Source organism: Microcaecilia unicolor, chromosome 6, assembly GCF_901765095.1.
Source record: "Microcaecilia unicolor chromosome 6, aMicUni1.1, whole genome shotgun sequence".
Taxonomy (NCBI): Eukaryota; Metazoa; Chordata; class Amphibia; order Gymnophiona; family Siphonopidae; genus Microcaecilia; species Microcaecilia unicolor.
In genome coordinates this window covers 132,576,592-132,598,569 of record NC_044036.1, presented here as the reverse complement: position 1 = coordinate 132,598,569, position 21,978 = coordinate 132,576,592, and the positions used below count along the sequence as shown (strand labels likewise).

Genomic DNA, 21,978 nt, shown 5'->3' with positions numbered 1-21,978 from the left:
CTAGTCACCTTGAGCAGGTCACTTAAACTCCTCATTCTCCATTTCACAAAGAGATAGATCTAGTCAACAGATGAATGAATTGTTCTGCCCTGCCATTTCCGGTCAGCTAGAGGCACTGCTTGTTCTCTCAGGGAACGGAGGGGATGTTCCTCATCAGGTAGAGATGGAACCATGTACCACAGAGCAGTGTTGCCCAAGTCAGTTCTGGAGTACCCCCTTCCCTTGCCTTGCCAGTCAGGTTTTCAGGATATCCACAATGGAGGCAGTGTATGCAAATCAATCTCATGCATATTCAGTGTGGTTAATTTGAAAACCTGACTGGCAAGAGGGTACTCCAGGACCAACTTGGGAAACCCAGTTCTCAGAGACCACCTGGCCAGTCAGGTTTTCAGGATATCCACAATGAATATGCATGAGACATTTAAAAGGCTTACTCCACTGACAACTCCAATGTTTAACCTCTCCCTCTCGCCATCGCTTCACCCCCTGTCATTTACCCTGTGTTATACCCTGTTCCTCCCCCTCCTGTCACTTTCTGATTCTGGGCCATCATTGTCTTGTATCCACTTGATTTATTGTAAGCCACATTGCACCTGCTCATGTGGGTAAATGTGGGGTAGAAATGCACTAAAATAAGTAAATACTAAGAAGGTAATGCATGCAGCTAGAGAGGGACTTGTCTGTATGGGTTTAAGCATATTTTAAGTCCAATCATTTTCCTGAATCATATGAAGTAGGGAGCCCAGGGAAACCATCCTGAACTTTTCTTTGACCAGATACTTGTTCAGGACCCTTAGGTCTAAGAGGAGACTAAACACTCTCTTTTGGGGGGGGGGGGGGCACAAGAAAGTACTTGGAATAAGATCTCTCTTCTTCCCTTGGTGGCACAGGCTCGACCGCATGGGCTTGCAGAAGGGAAGACAATTTAGCACATCCCATCCTGTTGCTGAGAGCTGAAGCTTGATGTTCTCAGTGGACAATGTGGAGGGAGTTCTCCTCAATGAAAAACGTAATAGCTGTCCAGACTATTTCGAGAACCCACTGGTCTGAGGTTATAAGGAGCTATCTTGATTTTAAAAAATGTCAGCCCTCCTCCCAATGGTAAACAAAAACAGAGAGGTGAGCATAAGAAAAATTTGTTTCACAGCAGTTCAAATGCCACTGCAGCTCCTCCTTGTCATCTTGGGCTGAAAACTGGAGCTGTGTGGAAAAAGCATAGGGTTGCCTCTGAGAGGGATCAGTAAGTTCAAAAGCTTGAGAATTTGGCAGCACCATCATCTAAAAACACCTACAGCCAACTATATAACAACCAAGAATCCAAAATGGATTATTCCTTGCAGCATGTCAAAAATTCAAGCAGTATCCCTCAAGAGAATATTAAAAAAAAAAACCCAACCTCAAAACCCCCAAGACTCCACTGTTTTGTACGGAGTGTTTTTTAACCTGCTCTTTTTTTTATTCATTGATTTTTTTTTTTTTGTAAGCAGTTCTATCTTTTGTATAAGGATAATAAAAACTGACAATATGAATGGAGGCCCCTGTTAGAACTTGAATATAAATGTTAAGTGTTGGGATTTTTTATATCCTCTTGAGGGACACTGCCAGGGTTTGACATGCGCAGAAGAGGAGTGGGAACAGAACCAGACTCTCCAATAACCAGACCGAAGACGTTCAAGATTCGAAATACAGTTTATTAAATTAAGACTCTACAAGGTAACCTGTTTCAGCAGGAGTCTGCCTTCCTCAGGAGTCTCAATATTTTGTCTCAAGGGGTTAGTGGACAAAGCATACACGATAAAGCCATTTGAGAGTAACGTGCTGATCTTGAAAAAGACCTTTGAGGTACAGTAGAAAATATGTCAACTAGGCGCTGTGAAGAATAATCCTTTAGCAAATGGTTGTTTTGGGGCTGTTGGAGATTTTTACATCCCCATCTTCCTTGTACCCTGGTTCGGTCCCTCAGGGAGGCCCTGAAGGGACTGTATATACCATAATCCAGTTCTGCTGAGATGAAGACAGGAGTACAGATGAGGGATTGCTTGTAAGTGTGGTGGTAAAGAGGTAATGAATGACATAATAATTACCAAATGTCAACAAAGCATCACATTTCTTTATTAGGTTGCCACAAGGAAGTCTTGGAGAAGCAGTTAATTGGTTTTCTCTGCTTTCCTCACAAAACAGTGGCTTTCTAATGCCAGCTTCAGAGGAGCTTTGCTCATATTAAAATGGGAGGGGTAGTCTGGCCACCAGTGGCACAGGTTTACCATTACTGGCCAGACTTAAAGTGGGGTTTGCACACTAGATACCAGTCTCTCCAAGACAAAGCGCAAAATCCCTTTTGCAAATGGAAAAAATTCTTTCTGCTCCAGTTTAACTAGACACACAACACGTTGCATGGCTGGATTTTTATAGCCAGATATTAAGCTACAACATTGTACAGAATTCTGAAAAATAACAGCAATACAAATATTTCTTCCCAGTCCTCATACAGAAATGATATTCCAATATTTTGACAACTGTGGAAAAACCGTGGAGTGTAAATATAGGAACAAAGTGCTATCATAAAACTGTAAAATAACAGGTCCTCGTAAAATCGTTTCTCTGTAATTTGTGTCTGTAGAGTTTATCTGCTTCTCTTTTTAGGAAAGATCCTGTGTTCTTGCTTTTATCTGGTGTTTCCCAGATATTCTTATCCACTCCTGGGTCGTTTTGACTTTTGACTGAAACCTGCTGTTTAAGCATCAGTCTAAAGAATTGTATTAATGGAACTGTTTCCCAGAAGTTGACTGTATATAATGAACCAATAACTAATCAATTGCTAATAAATTCAAGATCTAATTTCAGGACTGCGGGCCTCGGCTGGCTCTCCAGTATTTGGCCAGCACTGGTGTCAGGGCAGTTGCGGGAGAAAAAGGTGCCCCCTTTGCCTGTTGAGCTCCCATGCTGGCAGACTCACAGAGGCTCTCAACAGGTAACTAGGGTTACCATATGGCTCCAGAAAAAGGAGGACAGATTGAGCCAGTCTGGGTTTTACTTCCATTGCTTTCAATGGAAGCAAAACCCAGACTGGATCAATGTGGTAACCCTAAGCATGGCACCCCCTGAAACAGCCCTGCTGGTGCAGATGTCATCACGACAAAGGACCAGGTTACAACAGTTCTTTTTATAAGTCTAGTAATGTGCAAACTTGCCTTTTCTCTGGGGAGGTCTTTGATTTCTTCTCAGAATCAGTAGAGAGGCCAAGTTACCCAGTTCCAGGCTGGAGATTTGGGGCCAGTCCTGGATTTTTGATCACAACCATCATCATTTGTTACGGGACTTGCAGCACTGATTTCAATAGGCAAGATCAGCCACTACAAATCCCACACTGCTCTGGGATGTAAGTGCAAACCAGGACTGGCCAAAACATCTCCAGCCTGGAACTGGGTAGCTTTGTATCAGTGCAATTTCGAGAATATGCTTATTCCTAGCTTGTATCATGCAGAGTTCCAAGTTACCCAGATTTTAGGGCAGGCCTAGATTTTTGATAACTCCTAAATGATGCATTATGGGTCCCGCAGCACTGATTTAAATAGATGGAATCAGGGACTACAAATCCCACACTGCTTTGGGATGTAAGTTCCAAACCAGGACTGGTCAAAAAGTCTCCCTGCTGGCACTGGGTAACTTGGCAACTCTGATTGTGTTTTTCTGACATGGGAATAGAGAACATAGAGGCTGCTTGTATATGAGATTTTAAAGGTTCAGTCACAATCCCAAAAATGACGTGAAAAGAAAATTCAACCAGAGAAAAACTGGGAGCTTTCTGAAAGTAGTGATGGTTCCAACAACCCCCATTCAAATCCTCTGGCTGTCACAACCTGCTTTCTCGCCGACCCTGCATTTTAGCTGTACTGTGGCCCCTTAGGTTAGTCAGAGCTGGGGGAAATACTTACAGTAAATACTGGGATTGTTGACATGGCCAGACTCTATCCTTCATCATCCAATGATGTGAAATACACATACACTCCCACGCATCCTGGCAAAAGATGCTCCATTTGACCTTGGAATTCTCTAAGACTTGAGCCTCTGATTTGAAGAGTAATTTAGAAACCTTTTTTTTTTCCTTAGACAGTCTCTGATTTAGAATTTAACAACTTGGGAGGTATTGACAGAATTTTTTTTAAAACCGTTTCAGTACAGGCGTAAGATTCATGCCTATGCTCCTGACCTTCTCTATCAGACTCTGCAAAGCTGGATCTAGCTTCAAATCATTTCACCAAGTAGCCTTCTCATGAAACAGCATTTAGTCAGTATGAAAAGATGCTGGTAATTAGACTTGAAATATATTTCATATGAACCATCATCTATTCTAAAGCCTTTTGAATGTGATCTGGATGTTTGAATATTGCTTCTGGTTGTAAATAGAGTCTGTCATGTTGGGAGAATTAGAAATGAATTGGGAATGCAGAGAGTGCCCGGCCTGAAGTCTTAGGCAGGTGAGACCTGGCTGGAAGACACAGCGGAGGTCTCTGTCTTGGAGGTGCCGGCTGAAGTGGTGTCCTCATCGCCAAAGGGATTCTTCCCACAGCACAGTGTAGTGATCATGCAGTTCCGGAACTAGGAGTGGAATACAAAATGGTTTCTATTAGTGCATACTGGGTTCAATGTCAAAAAGGAAAAACTGATCCCATCCTGAAAGGTTAATCCAGTCCTGGTTTTACTAGCACTACATGATGGGAATAAAGGCCACATTTTTTTAGGGAATAAAAACATATAAACAGAGCTGTTTCTGCCACTATGTGGACTAAAAATCTACTTTGGGGGGGGGGGGTCACGCAGAGGCTTATGCTCCAGTGCTGCTCATCCCATCCCCTCCAACAAGAAGTCTGTATCAGAAGATGGAGGGGCTAGACATAGCAGCTCTTCAGTAGAGGCTCTTGCATTGCTGCTTCTTTCAGCCCAGACGATGGTATTTGGGTTGCAGCAACAGCAGATCAAGAAGGAGGAGAGGAAAGGAGGGACATGAGGGGGCAAGGGTAGGGAAGATCAGATATTGGACAATGGTGGATTAGGGAAGGGGATATACAGTACTGGACACTGGGGGGTTAGGGATGGGAAGAGGAGATGCTGAACAATGGGGGTAGGGAGGGGAAGAGGAGATACTGGACTATGTGGGGTGGAAGGGCCTTGAGCTGTCCCTAGGGGAGTGGTGCATGGCTGAAAGTTTGCCTAGCGCATTGGATATCCTTGAGCTAGCATTTAAGGAACAAAACAAAGTGGTATAATTAAAAATTCAGGCTATAAAAGTAAGAGGATCACAAAAGCTGAACTAATCAATCTGCTTTTCTAATTTGGTTTTTCCAACATTTTAATTTCTCTCTATATGGGAGATTATGGGCCATCTGTGATGTGCCTTTGAAGTTTAAAAGAGAAAACAGGACTGAAAAAGAAATAAGAAGCTGGACCCATCTCCCAGACAAGAAATGCAACACTCACCTGTTTGTTCAGAACAATGTAAATAACGGGGTTGTAAATAGCAGAACTCTTGGCAAAGAAAGCCGGAATAGTCATGAAGACAGGACCAAAGTCAGCGCCTTGGTGGGTGAAGATGAAGACAGCCACACTGGCATAGGGCACCCAACAGATGAGGAAAGCAATGACCATAATGATCACCATGCGAGTGACCTCCTTCTCTGCTTTCTGCGTGGTGGCTGATTCCTGTTGCTGAGCTGCAGCCTACAAAAGGACATTACAAGACTTTGCAAGCGTCAGGGGTGATTTGAGTGGTCTGGAACAATATTCCAAAAATAACTATGTACCCACCTCTTTGACAGTGCAGACCAGACGTCCATAGCAGAAGAAAATGATGGACAGCGGGATGGAAAAGTGTACGATAAACATATAGATAACAAAGGATTCATTGTTCACTTCAGGTTTGAGAGTGTAATAATCAACTCCACATGAGCACTGCATCCCCTCTGGGATATACCTACAGGAGAACAAATGTTAAAGCACTTTCAAGCTGACCCTTATCAGCAGCAACTTCCAGTCTTGCTCTGGTTACACAGCTGCTATCATATTAATTTGCTTTCTAGTGTCTTTATATTTTATACAGTACAAGGAGCAAACTGCATTAGGAAAGACCTGAAATGCTCTGATCTGAAGACATCAACATAGAGTTGCTCAAACCTGTTCTGGGGCCCCCACGGTCAATAAATATGCATGAGATCAATTTGCCTAGTCTTCAATACTTGCAGATTTCTCTTGTGTATGTTAATTTTGGATATCCTGAAAATCTGCCTGGCTGTGGAGTCCCCAGGATGGATGGGAAGTCCTGCACTCATACTATTGCAGCAGTAAAGTACAGCAGGTCGCATGGTGTGTGTGGTATAATAACCAAGATCAGAGACTATCGTGCCTGAGTGCCACACTGGCAGCCAACATTACTTAGCTAAGTTGAAAGATGGCATCCCACTATGGAAGCTATTTTCAAACTCTCTTCTTGCGTGGACTTTGCATCCATCCGCCTTGTATCTAATTTTCAAAGAGAAGGTTATTTTCCCTATGAAAATGGTTGTCAAGTACAACTCACCTATGGAAGGACTTTGCACCTGTTTTTGTGCAGCGGAACTATCAAAGGAAAATAATGCAGGTAGATTTGAAAATACAGTTTCTCAAGATCATTTTAAAAAGCATCCATGAGTGGAACTAATGGTGTTTCCATGTGCAGTTGGGAGACCCATGGCACTGGCTGCTCTTCCTGTGTGTAGATGAATGGGACACAGAGATTTCAAGGGGGGGCTTGCTTTTCCCATTTTGCACTGGGAAGACATATGTATTGAAATTTCCATGATGCCTTTTGCACCTGCTTCAAGGCACAGGTAAGTGCTAAGCGGGATCTGGGGCCACCTTCTGTGATTCAGGGGGCAATTGCACTAATCTTTGGGGTGTCACTTGTTCTTTTGCACCCCTCCTTAGTTGGCACATGCAGCCGTTTTAAATGTAGAGCCGCTAATCACATTGTGAAATAGCCCCCAAGCGATGCTACTCTTTCTGTATGTTTGTAAAGTGCCTGCTCCAGCTGTAGATGCCGTCAAATACACGTACACTCCTGCACATCTGTCTACTTATTTTACAAATGTCCAGTGATCAGCAGAGCCCTTTGTAAAGTAATGGGGGAACTGAGCAGACCCCAACCTGCTGAACAATCTATGTGAACTGGGGCTTCACGCACACTATTCCTCTTTAGACCTAAAGACGACCCTTGGTATCTGGATAGACAGGTTTCAGTGAGCAAATTTAGAGCTCTGGTCATTAACGTGACTTAATGTGTGTTAATCTACATTAATACATTAGTAAATGAAGCACATGTAGAGAGACTTGCCTTCCCTTAAACCTAATATTGATTTAGGACATAATTAGGTTCAAATTGGTTTTATTGTATCTTTTAGTCTTATTAATCACTTCTTTCAATTTTTCTAAGACTCTTTGTATGCAGAATGTCTGAAGAGGGGGGGGGGGGGGGCAGTGGCTTTGCTTTGCTTAACACCATGCCAGAAACTTTGCCAAAATATTGCCAGGCATACCTGGACCATCCAAGAAGTGGAGGAGCAGCACACGCTAGGGCCATTATCCAGGTAAATAAGACCCCTATGATGGCATGATTCTCTCCAAAGCGGAAGTTACTCATGGGTTTACAGACTACCATATATCTTTCAATGGCCAAGACCACCAGGGACCAAAGAGCAATTTCACCTGTTAAATGCAAGAAAAAACATAAGTACAAATTCATTGAAATGGTCATGCGGATTAAAGCTGAGCCCAAGACTCTGCCCAAGAAACATTTGTACAACATACAGTTCAAGTGAACAGTGGAACAAGAGAGAAGTATTTCTTAGTAAAATAGATCTGTTTCCACTTCTAACAGACAGGAAATGGATGACCCTATGGATCACTGGATGTCTGTGCCTCAGTAGCCTAGGTACTGGTTTGGGTGCTCATTTGAAAAGCTGTTTTTCAAAGGAACTAGATGGACAGGTAACAGCAGTTAATAAGAGAATGGCACCGACATTGACATCTCTGGTTGTTCATCAATTTCCAATCAGCTTTTCCAGTAAAAATGAACATCTCCTTAAAGGATCCTCAGACTATTTGTTTCTACAGGAATGTGGAGCACCGGCAGATACAGAGAGGACTGATTCAGAGTCTTACCCCCAAGCGTAGCAAAGAAACCTTCAATGTTGCAGCCAATGGTTCCGAAGACAAAATACCCATTCATTGACGTGTACATTGTCACGGTGAAACCCCCGAAGACCATGAAATGATTAGCAAAGGCCAGGTTCAACAGGATGTAGTTTAAAGGTGTCCTTAGTTTTTTGTGCTGGATGGTGACATGCAGGGTTAGGAAATTGATGGGGAAACCAAGAAAAATCAACAAAAACATGTAGGCTGCGAGAGCGGAAAACTTCCAGGGTTCAGCCAGGTAGTACTGAGGGTATTCAAATGGGCTTCTCACTACTCCAGTCTTATTTGACATGGGAACATAGAAATTAAGACCCTCTGTTCCATTCATGGTTCTGCCCCTCTGAAAACTCTTCTTCAGGTTCTTCTCCTCACGTTACTGTTATAAGTCTATTTCTTTATCACGAGTGCAGGGTTGTTACAGCTGTGCTGTTGACTTTACTGGGTTTATAAAGTGGCACCTGAGGTAAGCTTTAAACGCTCATGTCAGCATAGGAAGATTTAGGACACTACTAATCTCATTAATCCAAGCTGCATTGCAAATACTGATTAGGGGCTCACTATACTATTAAGGCTACACCTGTTTCTATATAGCAAGAACAATATTACCAGGAAGTGTTGAACTTCTTTTATCAGTTACAGACTCAGCTTTAAACAGGGATTGAGTCAAAATATTTTCACTAAGTTTTAGTTTGATATATTTCATAGCAGCAGGACACTAAGACCTTCTTCATCACAGGACAGGTTCAGTCTGTCAGCTGCACTGTACCTTCTCCTGTGAGGCTCCGGTGAATGGTTAAATCAAATGTCTAGAAACTGCAGTAATTTGGAACATGAGGACAGTGCTGGGCAGACTTTTACGGTCTGTGTCCCACAAATGACAAGATGGATGTAGATAGGCTGGAGTAGGCTTCGACGGCAACTTCAGTAGTTGGAACAAAAGGACAGGGCCGGGCGGACTTCTACGGTCTATGTCCCAAAAATGCCCAGAGAGATACAATGGTCAAGTATTTTATATCACATTCAGTGTTGGTTTAACCATAACTTGATAATGAGTGTGACTGTTGGGTCTTTATTTGCTATAATTTAGTATGTTGTTATGTTTTGTTTCCTGTATACTCTTGCTCATGTACAGTCTAGTTTGTAAAATGGGCCTGCTCAAATAAACATTTATGCATGTGGCTTACAGAATACTAAAGTGCTATATTTGAATGCGCACATTTAAACCTGCTATTTTGACATGGCATAAGTGGGTGTGCATAAGTACATAAGTATTGCCATACTGGGACAGACCGAAGGTCCATCAAGCCCACCATCTTGTTTCCAACAGTAGCCAATCCAGGTCACAAGTACCTGGCAAGATCCCAAAATAGTACAATACATTTTATGCTGCTTATTCTAGAAATAAGCAGTGGATTTTCCCCAAGTCCATTTTAATAATGGTCTATGAACTTTTCCTTTAGGAAGCCATCCAAACCTTTTTTAAAACCCCGCTAAGCTAATAGCTTTTACTACATTCTCTAGCAACGAATTCCAGAGTCTAATATAAATGCCAACTTATGCCAGTATTCTATAATGAAATCCAGGAGTCCAGATGCCATTACAGAACTCGCGTGTAGTGTGCTGCATCTTGACTCCTAACTTTTGATGTCTCTCATAGCAGGGCTCGACAAATCCCAGGCGCCACATCACCATAGCAACTACAGCAGGATTTGATGTGCCCTAAAATAAATAGAGGTCAATATTGAAAAGATTTCCCCAGGTAATGATAGGAATTACCCAAGCAGATCCTGGCTTTTTTAAATTCCTGCCCACTGCATAGATTTTTTTCCATTTAGAAACTGGCTGGACAAAGCTTATCTGATTACAGAGTAGAGTTGGAGGCCTGCCGGAGTGCAGTAATGTTTAACTTGATAACACTAAATATTGATGCTCTCTAGCTGAACAGAACTGGTTGAATGAAGCCACAGAAATAACTGTCCCCCAGTTAACGGGATGCTCATCCTTCTGTTTCTCTTCCCTTTTGTCATTTACATCCCCAGTATGGAACCATGAGATCTCTTATATATACAATTCAACCTGAAAATATTTGCAAAATGCAAGAATAGAAATTCCTAATAAAAACAACAAATAGTAAAAATGAAGAAATCGGTCCTTTGTGATAGGAAATCTGTGATTAATGGTTTTAAAAATTGATGAGTTAATACTGAAACTCCGTGGTCAGTGTTTGAATGATTCACAGATATTCAGTGCTGCTACCCACACAGCATCTGCTGAGGTTGGGTATTGGTTTGGGAGTTTCAGTTTGGTGTGTGTTTGTGTTTTTGTTTTATTCTATTGTATTTAATGTTTGAAATACTGTATTATAAACCACAAAGAATTCAGGGTTTCCTGTTGGATTGGTGGAACAGAAATAGTCTTAAGTAAAATAAACAGGGAGAGGGGCTGAATACCTGTGCACATGGGGAATAGCAGGGACTGTCTCTTCATGTTCAAGTGTACAGCGCTGCGTACGTCTAGTAGCACTATAGAAATGATAAGTAGTAGTAGTAATAGTAGTAGTAGTAGAAGTGCCATCCAGGGATGTTGCCAAAAGCGGGACTGGATAGACCATGGCCCCTCCACTTTGGAGTCTGGCTCACCCAGTTAGTAGAAGCACTACAGCCAAAAGAGGAGAACCAGAGATTATGTCAACAGCCACTACCTTGTTAATTTCAGACCCCACCAAAAAATCAGCTCTGGCTATTTCCCTCATTCTCAGCCTGCTGCTCTGCCAGACAACTCCTTCAGCCACCTTACATTGCCTTAAGACCTTAGATTCTGTAAACCCCCTTGGGTGGAGATGAGAATTAACCTACTCTACTTGAATATAACTCACCTTAAGCTTATGCTTGGACATGCAACTAAGTAAATCTCAAAATACAAAACACTTGGTTACTTTGCTGCTGGCAAACTATTTTGATTATGAAACCTTTGATTTGAGATTGGAGAATAACAGTTAATATTATTTCCTCTGGACTGACAGTTTCCTCTGCTCCATCAGAACCTGCTTGGTCAGCTACAGTGCAACAAATTTTCTTCAACAGATATCCAGGGGTTTATCCTTTGTTTTTACATCCCCCTCCCGAGCCCAACTATCACAGGAACAACTCCTTGGCCTGGGGCCATAAAAGCTGCAACTTCCTCAGAAACCTAGTTAATGTGTACTATAGATTTGGCCACTAGGTGGCTATTGAACAGTGAATGAGACTCCCCCTCCCCCAGCACCAGCCAGGAGTCAAAGGTAGGTCCCTCTGCACTGAGCCATTGAAAGGATTAATGACTTGAAGCATTGCACACATAACAGAATTCTCTCTTCTCTCATTTGTATTGCTGTGCGAGTTCACTGATGTCATTCTTAAAAATATGCAAAAATAAATTGCAATCAATGTGAAAATCTAAATTCTCTGGCAAAGCACTATTGTGATCTTTCTGACAAAATAGCAAAAGGCCGACATTTGCCTATAAAATTATGTAGATGTTCTTTGTTATTAAATCACTGGAAGAAAATATTCTGTTTGCTGGTGTCCAGGCTCATCCAATTCACTTTACTATGAATTTGTACAAATTGTGGCCTTTCAAAAACAAACTGTTTAATATAAAAATGAATATATTGCTTCCTCAATGGACCTAGTGCACTCAGTTCAGCTCTACAGTAAATACAAATCATGCTTTGGACTAATAAACTGAGGCAAAATGGCAATGAGCTGAAATAGGTCTTAGGTAACACTAGCTGTCATGCTGTGGAAACTGCAAGATATGTTAATTTTTCACGCATATGTTAGCAAAGATCTTCCACCAAGCCTGAATAACTGATTATGGCTTATCATTCCTAGCCTGCCTCTACAGATGTCACTTCCATTAAGCTCTGATGCAGAAGCTGCTCTGTAAGACTTAGAAGCTAAAATATGACAGAGCCCAGTAGAAAGACCATAAAGCCAATTCAGAAAGCCACACAGTCCAGTTGCAGGCCAAGGCCTGCGTGCACAGCTTCTACCATGAAATTACCAATACAATATCCAGCGGTAATGCTGTATGCTCATGAAATGAACATTTCAAGCACACACTACCCCAGCGGCAGTGCTAATTGGGCGCACGATACCCAGGCATTAGCCCTCCCGCGCCTTTGTAAAAGGGCCCCTTAACCTTTCATTACCTCAGGTACAAACTTAGGGGACATTTCTATAAATTGGCATCTCAGTTAGGTGCCCCAATGCCATGCACTTAGCGTCAATTCTAAAACAGCATCTTAGCACCAAAATTACACTGTATTGGCACGCCAATAATAATAATAATAGAATTTATTTCTAACCTGTATTATCTAAAAATTCTAGGCGGGGAACAAAAGTACATACAAATTAAAATAAAACAACGTTAAGTCATACAACATGCAGCATAATAACACAATCAACAATATAAACCACTGATTTTCACTGCGTAACAGCAACATCAAAAACAGAATCATTATTCTAATGACCCATGTGCTTGAATAAACATACGAGTTTTCAGGTCTTTCTTAAACTGCGCAACATTCTGCGCAGAGTGAAGTTCGGCAGGTAGTGCATTCCACAACTTTGGGCCTTTAATATAGAAAATGGAAGATCTATACTCTTCTGGATGCACCTGTCGAAATGATGGAACTTCAAGTAAATATTTTTGTGACAATCTCAGAGAACGTGAGTACTGGGGAGACACATGTGTAGGCTTGACCTCTCACACCATGTCAAGTAGATGCACCATGTGATGCGCATAGATTTAGACATGTCCATGGCCCACTTATGCTCTGCCTGTGTATACGTCCCTCTTGAAGTGAGGCACTATGACACTTAGCTGCTAACTTACAGAACAGTGTCTAGTGTCCACTGGTGCCTGTCACTTTATGGTACCTTTGACGTGCATTGCATGCTGCCTACCTCTAGCTGCCACTTTAGAGAATGCTCTCTTAGACTGTGAGACTGAAATACCTACTGACCTCGAGTTAGTACTGAAAAATGGGAGCCAAGTCCAAATAAATTAATAACCCAGTCTAAACTATATTTAATACAGCTGAGAAAGGCACTTAAAACTCATCTTTTTGAGACCATTCATAAATTGCTGTGATGTTTTATTCATTTTGTTGTGGTCAGTATTTTTTAAAATTGATAATAAGCTATTGTACTTTCCTGGGGCTCTTGATGTTTGTAAACCACATAGAACTCAAATGACACTTTGTGGGGTAGAAATACATATTGTATTGTATTGTTTACCGTTGTCCAACACTGCTGTTATCTGTCTTTGCTTATTTTATTCCCACATTATGGTGCACTGGGGTGGGAATATAAGGGGTTAATACATTTTACTTTTTGTAGTCCATAACATATTTTCAGCTTCCCGAACAAAAGACGCAGAATTGTAGGATGGCAATAGATTTATTAGAAAACATATGTACATTTCCAAGTGAATATTAATTTATTTATACAAAAGAGAAAAGAACATAAAAAAATTGTGTAATTACAGTTATTAAAAAATACAAATTTCATCTTGTGAAGGAAGTGCCGTTTCTTCCTCCTTTTTCTTCGTTGGTCGTTCTTCATATATATAAACTCTTAAGGAAACTGCAATAGTTATAAAAGGCAGCTGTGTCAGGGCTGCCAGTTTAAGTCAGCCTTGATTTCAGGACCACTGTCCCAGGGCTCTCTGCTTTGGTACTTCAGAATGGGAGTAAGTCTGCTTCTGGTCTTCTATCTCATGGTAACGAGACGATAGAAAGTCTGCCAGTTATTAGAACTCTTTGGTTCTCTAAGAAACATCTTTCCTCACTGGTTGGATTCATCGATAGGCCTCCGACAGTAAGGACAACAGTTATGCTGAAGGATGAGGAGCTCATAATCCTCTGTGTGAAACATCTGTAACAGGAGAGCAATTAAGACCCACCGATTAGTAGACAACATATGGTTGAATAAGAACAAATTAAGTCAGTTTAGCAGTGTCTCCTATGCTTGATTAAATGAGTTTAAATACTGTTTTATATGCTGATACTTGGTGATCTGTAAACTCTCATGCTGATTTGTATCAAATCATTAAAAATAAATAACAATAATAATGTACAGAGCCTAAAGGACATGTTTACTAAAGTGGGGTAAGCTTTTGCACTTCCCACATCTTAAGAGTGCATTTGTCTGTACTGTACATGCAGGCCTCCCGAGGCATGGCCATATATGTGGCAAGATGACCCTGAGTAGTAGTACTGCGAGATTACGACTAAGGGGGTCACAGGTGCCATTCTGAACCCTAGAACTAGCAGGAGAGGAGGGGAACCACCCCTGCTCTGTTCCACTACACTACAAGGGTCAGATCTAGGAGGGTCGATGGGGTGGGGAAAGGTTTGTAGTTGAGGGGGGGGGGGACTTCCATTGTGGGAGGGGGTGATCTGAGGTGGGTCCTGTTGTCCAGGGTGATGCTGGGGGGGGGTGTAATTTTCAGAGGCTCTGATCTTGGGGAGAGGAATCTTGAATGAGGGGGAAGGTGCTGATTAGGGGGTAGAGAATAGCTGGGGTGAGCTGACTGAAGAGTGTGTTCAGGAGGATGAGATGGTGGGAAATGCTCAAGGGGGGACAAACTTGGCACAGGTTTTTCCTTTAATATCCTCTGGGCAACAGTCGCACTACTGAACTGCTATCTGTTAGAGCTAACCAATGCCTCATCTCCATCTATGACCGGCCCGGATCTTTCCCCCATCCAAACTAAGCAGGTAGCTGGCAGGCCTTACTGTATGGTAGCCATTAGCTAATACCCATGCTATTTACGTAAACATCCAGCTAAATCTTTTACATATGGGTGGGAATGAAGGGAAGGAAAGTTAAGTTAGTTACCCTAATGTTTCATTAGGTTACATCCTTCAAACAGTTTGGCTGTTTATCTTTCACTTTACAGATCTGAATATGCATTATGACGTAAGTGATATACAAAGGTTGAAATGAATGCATACTTTAAATATGTTTGGGTTATCACATATGAATTGGGCACTACTTAATTTTACAAAATATAGCAAACTCAATAAAAATAAATTGCATTTCTTATAGTTTGTTTCCTCCTAGTGTATTCCTGTTTATGTTTTTACTATGACCAGCATGAGGAGTGGAGGAGTAGCCCAGTGGTTAGTACAGCAAACTTTGATCCTGGGGAATTGGGTTTGATTTCTACTGCAGCTCCTGGTGACTCTGAGCAAGTCACTTAACCCTCCATTGCCCCAGATACAAATAAGTACCTGTATATACTACGTAAACCACTTTGAATGTAGTTGCAAAAAAAACACAGAAAGGCGGTATATCAAGTCCCCTTTCCCTTTAGTTTAATTTCCTGATATATCTATCGTATTTTAACTGCAAGGTAAAACAAAGCAATTTACACACTAGACAGAATGTCAGAGGAAACAGAAAACTTTTATAATCATATTACTAAGAAGAGTAGTTCTGTTAAAAAGGGAAAGGGAAGGTTGAGAAAGGAGGGTAGATGATGTCAGAGAGAAATGGTTTTAGAATTAGGTTTGAAATAAAAATGGACAACACAGTGAGTATGAGCAGATTTGTCATCTTCCTCTTTCCTTCTGAATAAAACAGCACCAGATGGCTACTGCGTAAACACATGCGGATAAGTTATTTGTACATTTTCTCTCAAATTCTATAAATGGCGCTAAAATATGGGCGCAAATGCAATTTACTTGAATAACAAGTCAATTAAGGTGCTAATTGGGCTTAATTTAAATTTACACACCAGGAACCACATGTAAATTTTATGTGTGATTTCAAAAAGGGGGTGCAGCCATGGGAGGGGTTATGGGCAGATCGGAGGCATTCCTAAAATGTACGGGCGCTGTTATAGAATAAGGGGGACAAGGGTTTTGGTGTAAATCCTCACATCTAAAGTTAGGCACAGCTCCTTGCGCCTAACATTAAGCACAGTTTATAGAATAGCGTGGGGGGTATTTTCAGTGCTGATTTTTGGGCGCTATTTCTAGAATTTGGTACTTCATGCAAATTTTCAACCAGCCTGTTATATATGAAGTTCTGTACTAACATGAGTAGGTTATCTGCTTAAAGTTAAGACTGCTATGAAGTCTGCTTTATTATTTTTATTTATTTAAAACTTTTACATACCATTTTACTGACAAAATATCATCATTCAAAATGGTTTATAAAGCCATAAACACAACAAAAAACTGAAACAACGTACATAAGATCTGAATTTAAAATATACAAAATAATCTCAACATGAAATTACTTTATAAACAAATATAGAACCCTATAACATAACTAACTACAAATGTGGAAAAAGGCCCCTTCTAACAGACAAACTATATCAGTTCAGCAGCAGCAAATTTTAAAAGCAAAGTACTTGTACTGATCACAAGAGCTTTGAATGCTGACCAGATTCTTTCTAATTTATTTATTTGTTGCATTTGTATCCCACATTTTCCCACCAATTTGCAGGCTCAATGTGGCTTACATTATGCCGTAATGGCGATCGCCATTTCTGGATAGAGAATTACAAGTGGTACTGCATTAAGGCGCATAAATGGTAAAGTAGAATACAAGTGGTATTGCATTGAAGCTCCTGAATGATAGAGTGAATTATAAAATAAGTTAGATAATCAACTATAGAAAGTTCATATCCGGTATGAGAAATAAAGTGGTAGTGCGTATTGCGTAGCTTTCATTATCAGTGAAGAAGGTTATCAGTCTAATATAAAGAGTTCGGTTTTGTCTAGTTCATGTAAAGTCTAGTTGTCTAGTATTTAGGATGGATCCTTATGGTAGGCCTTCTTGAACAGGTTGGTTTTCAGTAGTTTTCGGAAGATTGTTAGGTCGTGCATTGTTTTGGTAGTGCGTTCCATAGTTGCACACTTATGTAGGAGAAGCTGGATGCATACTTTTGAATGCTGACCAGATTCTTTCTAATCTCTTTCTGAAACAGTGATCTTAGGATCTTCAAGGCAGATGCTATTAGATCCTGCTGCCAGAAATTGGAAATCTTAAACTCTGCTTCCTGGAGGAACAGGTCCCAGTAGGTTGCATTCTCTGAGTTTTATTTAGTGCACTTTCAATATTTCCTGTACAGTACAATGGAACCCAAGGGAACTTTCAGAACGGTACTATACTTGATACAGACTGACAGATCTGGGGCAACCCTGGCACTAACAGTGCACTCGGGGACTGGCACATACTGGAGAGGATGTGTGATGGGGCCCAGAGAAAGCAAGTAAATCTTTAGTTTAACGTTCTGAGCAGAAAATCTATCCATCTGAACTTGACTTGTAATCTTACCTGGAAGCAAGATGGGCACATTGTGATGGAAACATCTGGGAGCAGAGACCGGTAGTACTGCCACTTTAAGGGTTTTGGCCAGCGTTTTATTAACACATCTCGCCTGCTCATTGACCGAAGAACAGAGCGGTTCACAAGCACAGGAGAAAATTCAGAGCCACCCTGCTATAAAAAGCACAGCGCGTTCCATTAGCCTCCAGGAAGTGCAGTGGGATGACTGCTATAAGAATCATTAACACTGCTGAAACTAGTAATTCTACATTCGGGATTCTAGTCATTAAAGGCACACAATAGAGAAACATTCTTCTTGAATAAAGCCTCATCAGCTCTTCTTCCCGAGAAAGGGAAGACGAGCTGATGAGGCTTTGAAAATTACCCCCTAATATATATATAACATGACCTAAGTTCCCTCCTAGACAGAATGAGAGCTTCTGTAGCTCTTCCAAAGCAAACACAGCTGACCTGCTTCCCTTGTAACACTAGAGTCCTGCATAATGTTTATTGCAGAAGGTTGGGAACTAGGGAGACCACGGTTCATATCCCACCTCCATTCCTTATGATCTTGGGCAAGTCAATTCACCTTCCATTGCTTCAGGTACAAACTTAGATTTTGAAGCCCTCCAGAGACCATCAGAACGTAACTTGCCTTGAACTAGTGAGAAAGAAATGAACTAAAATCTTTATTAGGGGGTAATTTTCAAAGGGATTGCTTCAGATAAATGCCCAAATAAAACCACCTTTTGAAAACTGCATCCCTCCCACACAGATCATAGTGCATGTACCTTTCCCTGCAGGGTATTGGGGTAGGCCTCTGAAAGCTCGAGGGTTTCCATATCTCTACCCTGTATACTTTGCATCTATGCACAGACTATGCCAGCTGTTTCTCCTTGAACACTATCTTGCAGGCCAGTGGGTACTTTGTATAATATAGCAGAAATAGGTGCATATGGAAGGGGAAAACACCAACCTCAAAGCTCAGCTTGGCTGTAAAGGGATCTTCTTCCATATCATCAATGCTATCATCCAGTCTCAGGGTCTGAGTATCTGGTTATACATCAGTAAAGGAACCAGTCTTCACTAGAAAGCATACTACTCAAACAACTCTACATTTAAATAAACAGTTTGATTGAATCTCTCTAATTAAATAAATGTCTCCCACAGCAGCAGCTATACAGGGCTCTTTGTGCAGGACAGCGTCAAAGGATCTGGAGGGTTGATAAGGTTTTAAGACTGGTTTGTAGCAATTCCAGTGACCTCTCAAACATAACGAACCACGAAAGCAGAACTGACTGTTCTTTAACCAATGCAGCTTTCTTTTCAGAAGGCATGAAAGTGGGGTCCAGCAAATGCAGTTTTATTATTTTTAAAGCTGACCTAATGTTACCACTTATACTTAACCACACTCTTCTGCTCTTTCTAGACACATGGTTAACTACACAGATCAACATCCTCTGCTGTGTTCAGTGCAAAACCTCAAACTATTGTGGCATGTTAGGCCATGATTCATATCTCTCTGGAGACGTCTGCCCAAGCCCCACTTCACTTCCCTAGAGACTACATGCCAGGAAAAGATCTTTGGAAAGTTACTCAGTTTGTTTAAAACCTTTAAAATGAACTCTAAACAGAAAGAGGGAGGGAGGGAGGGAGGGAGGGAGGGGAGTTCTAAAACAGGAAAACAGGAGTTGTTTCACTGTGCTGCCATGGGCCTGCACATGAAGCTCTTGCAGAAGAAACAGTTTATGAACTTAAGAGAATAAGGTAACTAATAATTGCTCAAGTGTCTTGGGCAATTAAATCATATCCTTATCACTGGTTTTGAATTCAGGCAGTGTTTCTTCATTTAAGGCTATTTAGGTGAATGCTTCGGCCCACATCACACTATCCATGAATAAACAGATGTTCATGTTCTTATGTTGTTAAGGATACCACTGTTGGCCATTTCTTGCCACTTGCCATTCCCTTTATCGGTTCTTGGGGCTTCAAGATCAATCAGAGCCACAGCTTCCTCATCTGAGATTCCCTCTTCCAAGTAGAACTCAACTAGAGGCAACACATCTACACACATGGAATAAAATCAAAGACATCAACTTGAAGGCACTGCTGCACCACTCAAGGGCCACTATCTGATGTCAATAATACAAAGGGAATAGTGTATTTTACCACCAAGGATAGATTAGCCAGAAGAAAACTATTCAGCAGAATGGTGGATAATGTATATGTAGAAAGTTATACGTATATTCAATGAATACAAATGCATACATGTCACTGCTGAACATATGCATATAACTTGTTACAGATATCTTATCCTACTCCCGAAGGAATGATACACAAAATATTTAAAAATTATGCCAATTTTTATAGACTTTATTTGTTCATATAATATAATTACTGTCTTCAAGTAATATTGACAATTCAAAACAGAAAAGGTATTTTTCAGATGTATAATTTGTTTTTGGTGCATTTCCCAATCATACGGCCTGGCTCCTCCTCACCAGATCACACTTGCTATCAACCAGCCTTGACACCTTCACCCTCTCTGCTGTCTCTACTCTCCCCAACTATCTCCCCTGGGTCCTCTTTGGCTGAAATGCCTCCAGAGGCTCATCTAAGGTAAATCCCCTGGGATCAGTAGTATGAATCTTGCTACTATTGGGGTTTCTGCCAGGTACTTGTGACCTGAATTGGCCACTATTGGAAGCAGGATGGACTATCCTTATGTTCCCTAGCTCACTTGTTATTAACCCCTCTCTCCCTTCCCAACCCCCTCCAGTTTACTGTGTACCCCCAGTTCTGTCTCTCTCCCCCCCCCCCCCCCACTAGACTCTGACTCCCTTCATCTCGGTTCTCTTTCCGCACCCTACTCTGACAAGACCCAGCTTTCACTTTCTCTGTGAAATCCCCAAGGCTTCACCTCCTCCTCAGCTCTCTATCATCTACCTCCTCCACCATAAGTAACACTCCAGCTTTCTCCCTCCACTCTCTCAGCAAGCCCACCAGCTGTCTTCCTCCAGCAAGACCCTTAACCCTCTTCTTCATCTTATTCCACTCCACAGATCTCTCTACTATCTTGCTGCCCCTCACTCCCAAGGCTCAGCAAACTTTCCTTATTGTCTTTGATCTGGAGAACCCCATCCACTGCAGCATCCTATCTTCTTAGCAACCACATTCCTTTCAGCTTTCTTTGGCCCACACAATCTCCTTCGGCCTGCATAATTAGCAGTGCGCTTCCTCCACCTCCCTTCAGCCTACGAAGATACAGTGCGCTCCTTCTGCCTCCCTTTGTCCCATGAAGCCACACTGTGCTCTTTCCACCTCCCTTTGGTTTACACGGCCAATAGTGCTCCTGGTCACCACGTTAAAATCTATGGAGCTAATGCAGATTTCTGTGTGGAAGGGAATTCTGTGCAAATCCTGCATTGCTCAGAATTCCCCCAAGTATTATCCATATAAAGTTATACCTGCTATTTGTGTGGCAACCCTTCTATGTTTAACTTACACAGATAAAGAGCAATTCTACAATTACAGAATGCGACCACTTTCTCGGGGAAGTGCTAGCAGGATGCCTAGGCAATATTCTATAAGGACACACATAAGCGGCATAGTATGTAAATGCAAGGGCAGGGCTCCCATGTTTATGTGACTGCGGTGATGCTGGCTCTACAGCTGCTGTATGTGTGGACGTGTAAGCGTCAGGGACATCGACAGTATGTTACACTAGTGCTCTAACACAGAATCTGGGTGTCCAGATGCCATTACAGAATAGAGTCTCACTGCACATCTTCGGGACGCCTACATGGAAGCATCTGGTTACAGAATTGTCCCCATAAAGAAAAACAGCAGATCCTAACTCAGTGCATACTCGCAGGCCCAGACACTCTGCATCTGTTTCAGGTTGAACAGGAAACCTGTGTAGGAGGAAGATGGTGCAAGGCTTCCGAGTGAGCAGGGTTCACAGGCCAGGTGCTGACTGCAGGGGACAGCTGAGATCCATGCAAAGAGAGTGCCCCAGATCTTGGATCCCATCCACTGATTTTATGACCTCCATTTGGGAACCAATGATCTAAGGTCCTTTCTTTTAGTAATATTTTAACATTTTCTGTGTATAAATCCTCCAGTGCAGATTTCTGTACTATACAAAATCTTTGGAATAAAGTGGACTAAAGCAATCTAATTATTATACATCATAGAGCTAAACACACCAATAAACAGATCAAAATATATAGTGTTCTAAAAATTCTGCTCTCTGCTGGCTCCACCACATCAATTATAATGCAAGCAAATAAAAAAAAAAGGAGAAAAAAAATCCCCTATGCTAAATTACAAGCTTATGTATGTCTGTATCTCAGTGTAATGCTGAATGTCCCAGTGTCTTGCTGGATAAACCTCAAATGAGCTTATCAAATGCATTCATTTG

General features: G+C 41.6%; 2 protein-coding genes across 4 annotated transcripts in view; both read right to left on the bottom strand.

Moving 5' to 3' along the window:
• Nucleotides 1–4,470: 4,470 nt before the first annotated feature.
• Nucleotides 4,471–8,554, bottom strand: RHO (rhodopsin). The gene is made up of 5 exons (XM_030206598.1): nt 8,194–8,554; nt 7,569–7,737; nt 5,806–5,971; nt 5,479–5,718; nt 4,471–4,599 (listed from the first exon to the last, which is right to left on the bottom strand). The coding sequence occupies exons 1-5, from the start codon at nt 8,552–8,554 to the stop codon at nt 4,471–4,473; spliced, it is 1,065 nt and encodes a 354-aa protein (XP_030062458.1).
• Nucleotides 8,555–13,674: 5,120 nt separating this feature from the next.
• IFT122 (intraflagellar transport 122) overlaps nt 13,675–21,978 on the bottom strand; it is a 97,200-nt gene continuing 88,896 nt past the window's right edge. For all 3 annotated transcript variants that reach the window (XM_030206594.1, XM_030206596.1, XM_030206595.1), the window contains 4 exons: nt 19,491–19,619; nt 18,532–18,608; nt 17,565–17,729; nt 13,675–14,147 (listed from right to left, as the gene is read on the bottom strand). In XM_030206594.1, the coding sequence (XP_030062454.1) occupies nt 14,058–14,147; nt 17,565–17,729; nt 18,532–18,608; nt 19,491–19,619 (461 nt within the window). In that variant the 3' untranslated portion in view covers nt 13,675–14,057. The remainder of the gene's footprint in view (nt 14,148–17,564; nt 17,730–18,531; nt 18,609–19,490; nt 19,620–21,978) is intronic.

Excerpts from the sequence above, each read along its gene's own strand:
- RHO (XM_030206598.1), bottom strand. The coding sequence starts at position 8,554 with ATGAATGGAACAGAGGGTCTTAATTTCTATGTTCCCATGTCAAATAAG. Across the intron at positions 5,972-7,568 it reads CCACTTCTTGGATGGTCCAG|GTATATCCCAGAGGGGATGC; the intron begins GTATGCCTGGCA and ends GTTCTCCTGTAG. Across the intron at positions 4,600-5,478 it reads ACATTGTTCTGAACAAACAG|TTCCGGAACTGCATGATCAC; the intron begins GTGAGTGTTGCA and ends TTCCACTCCTAG.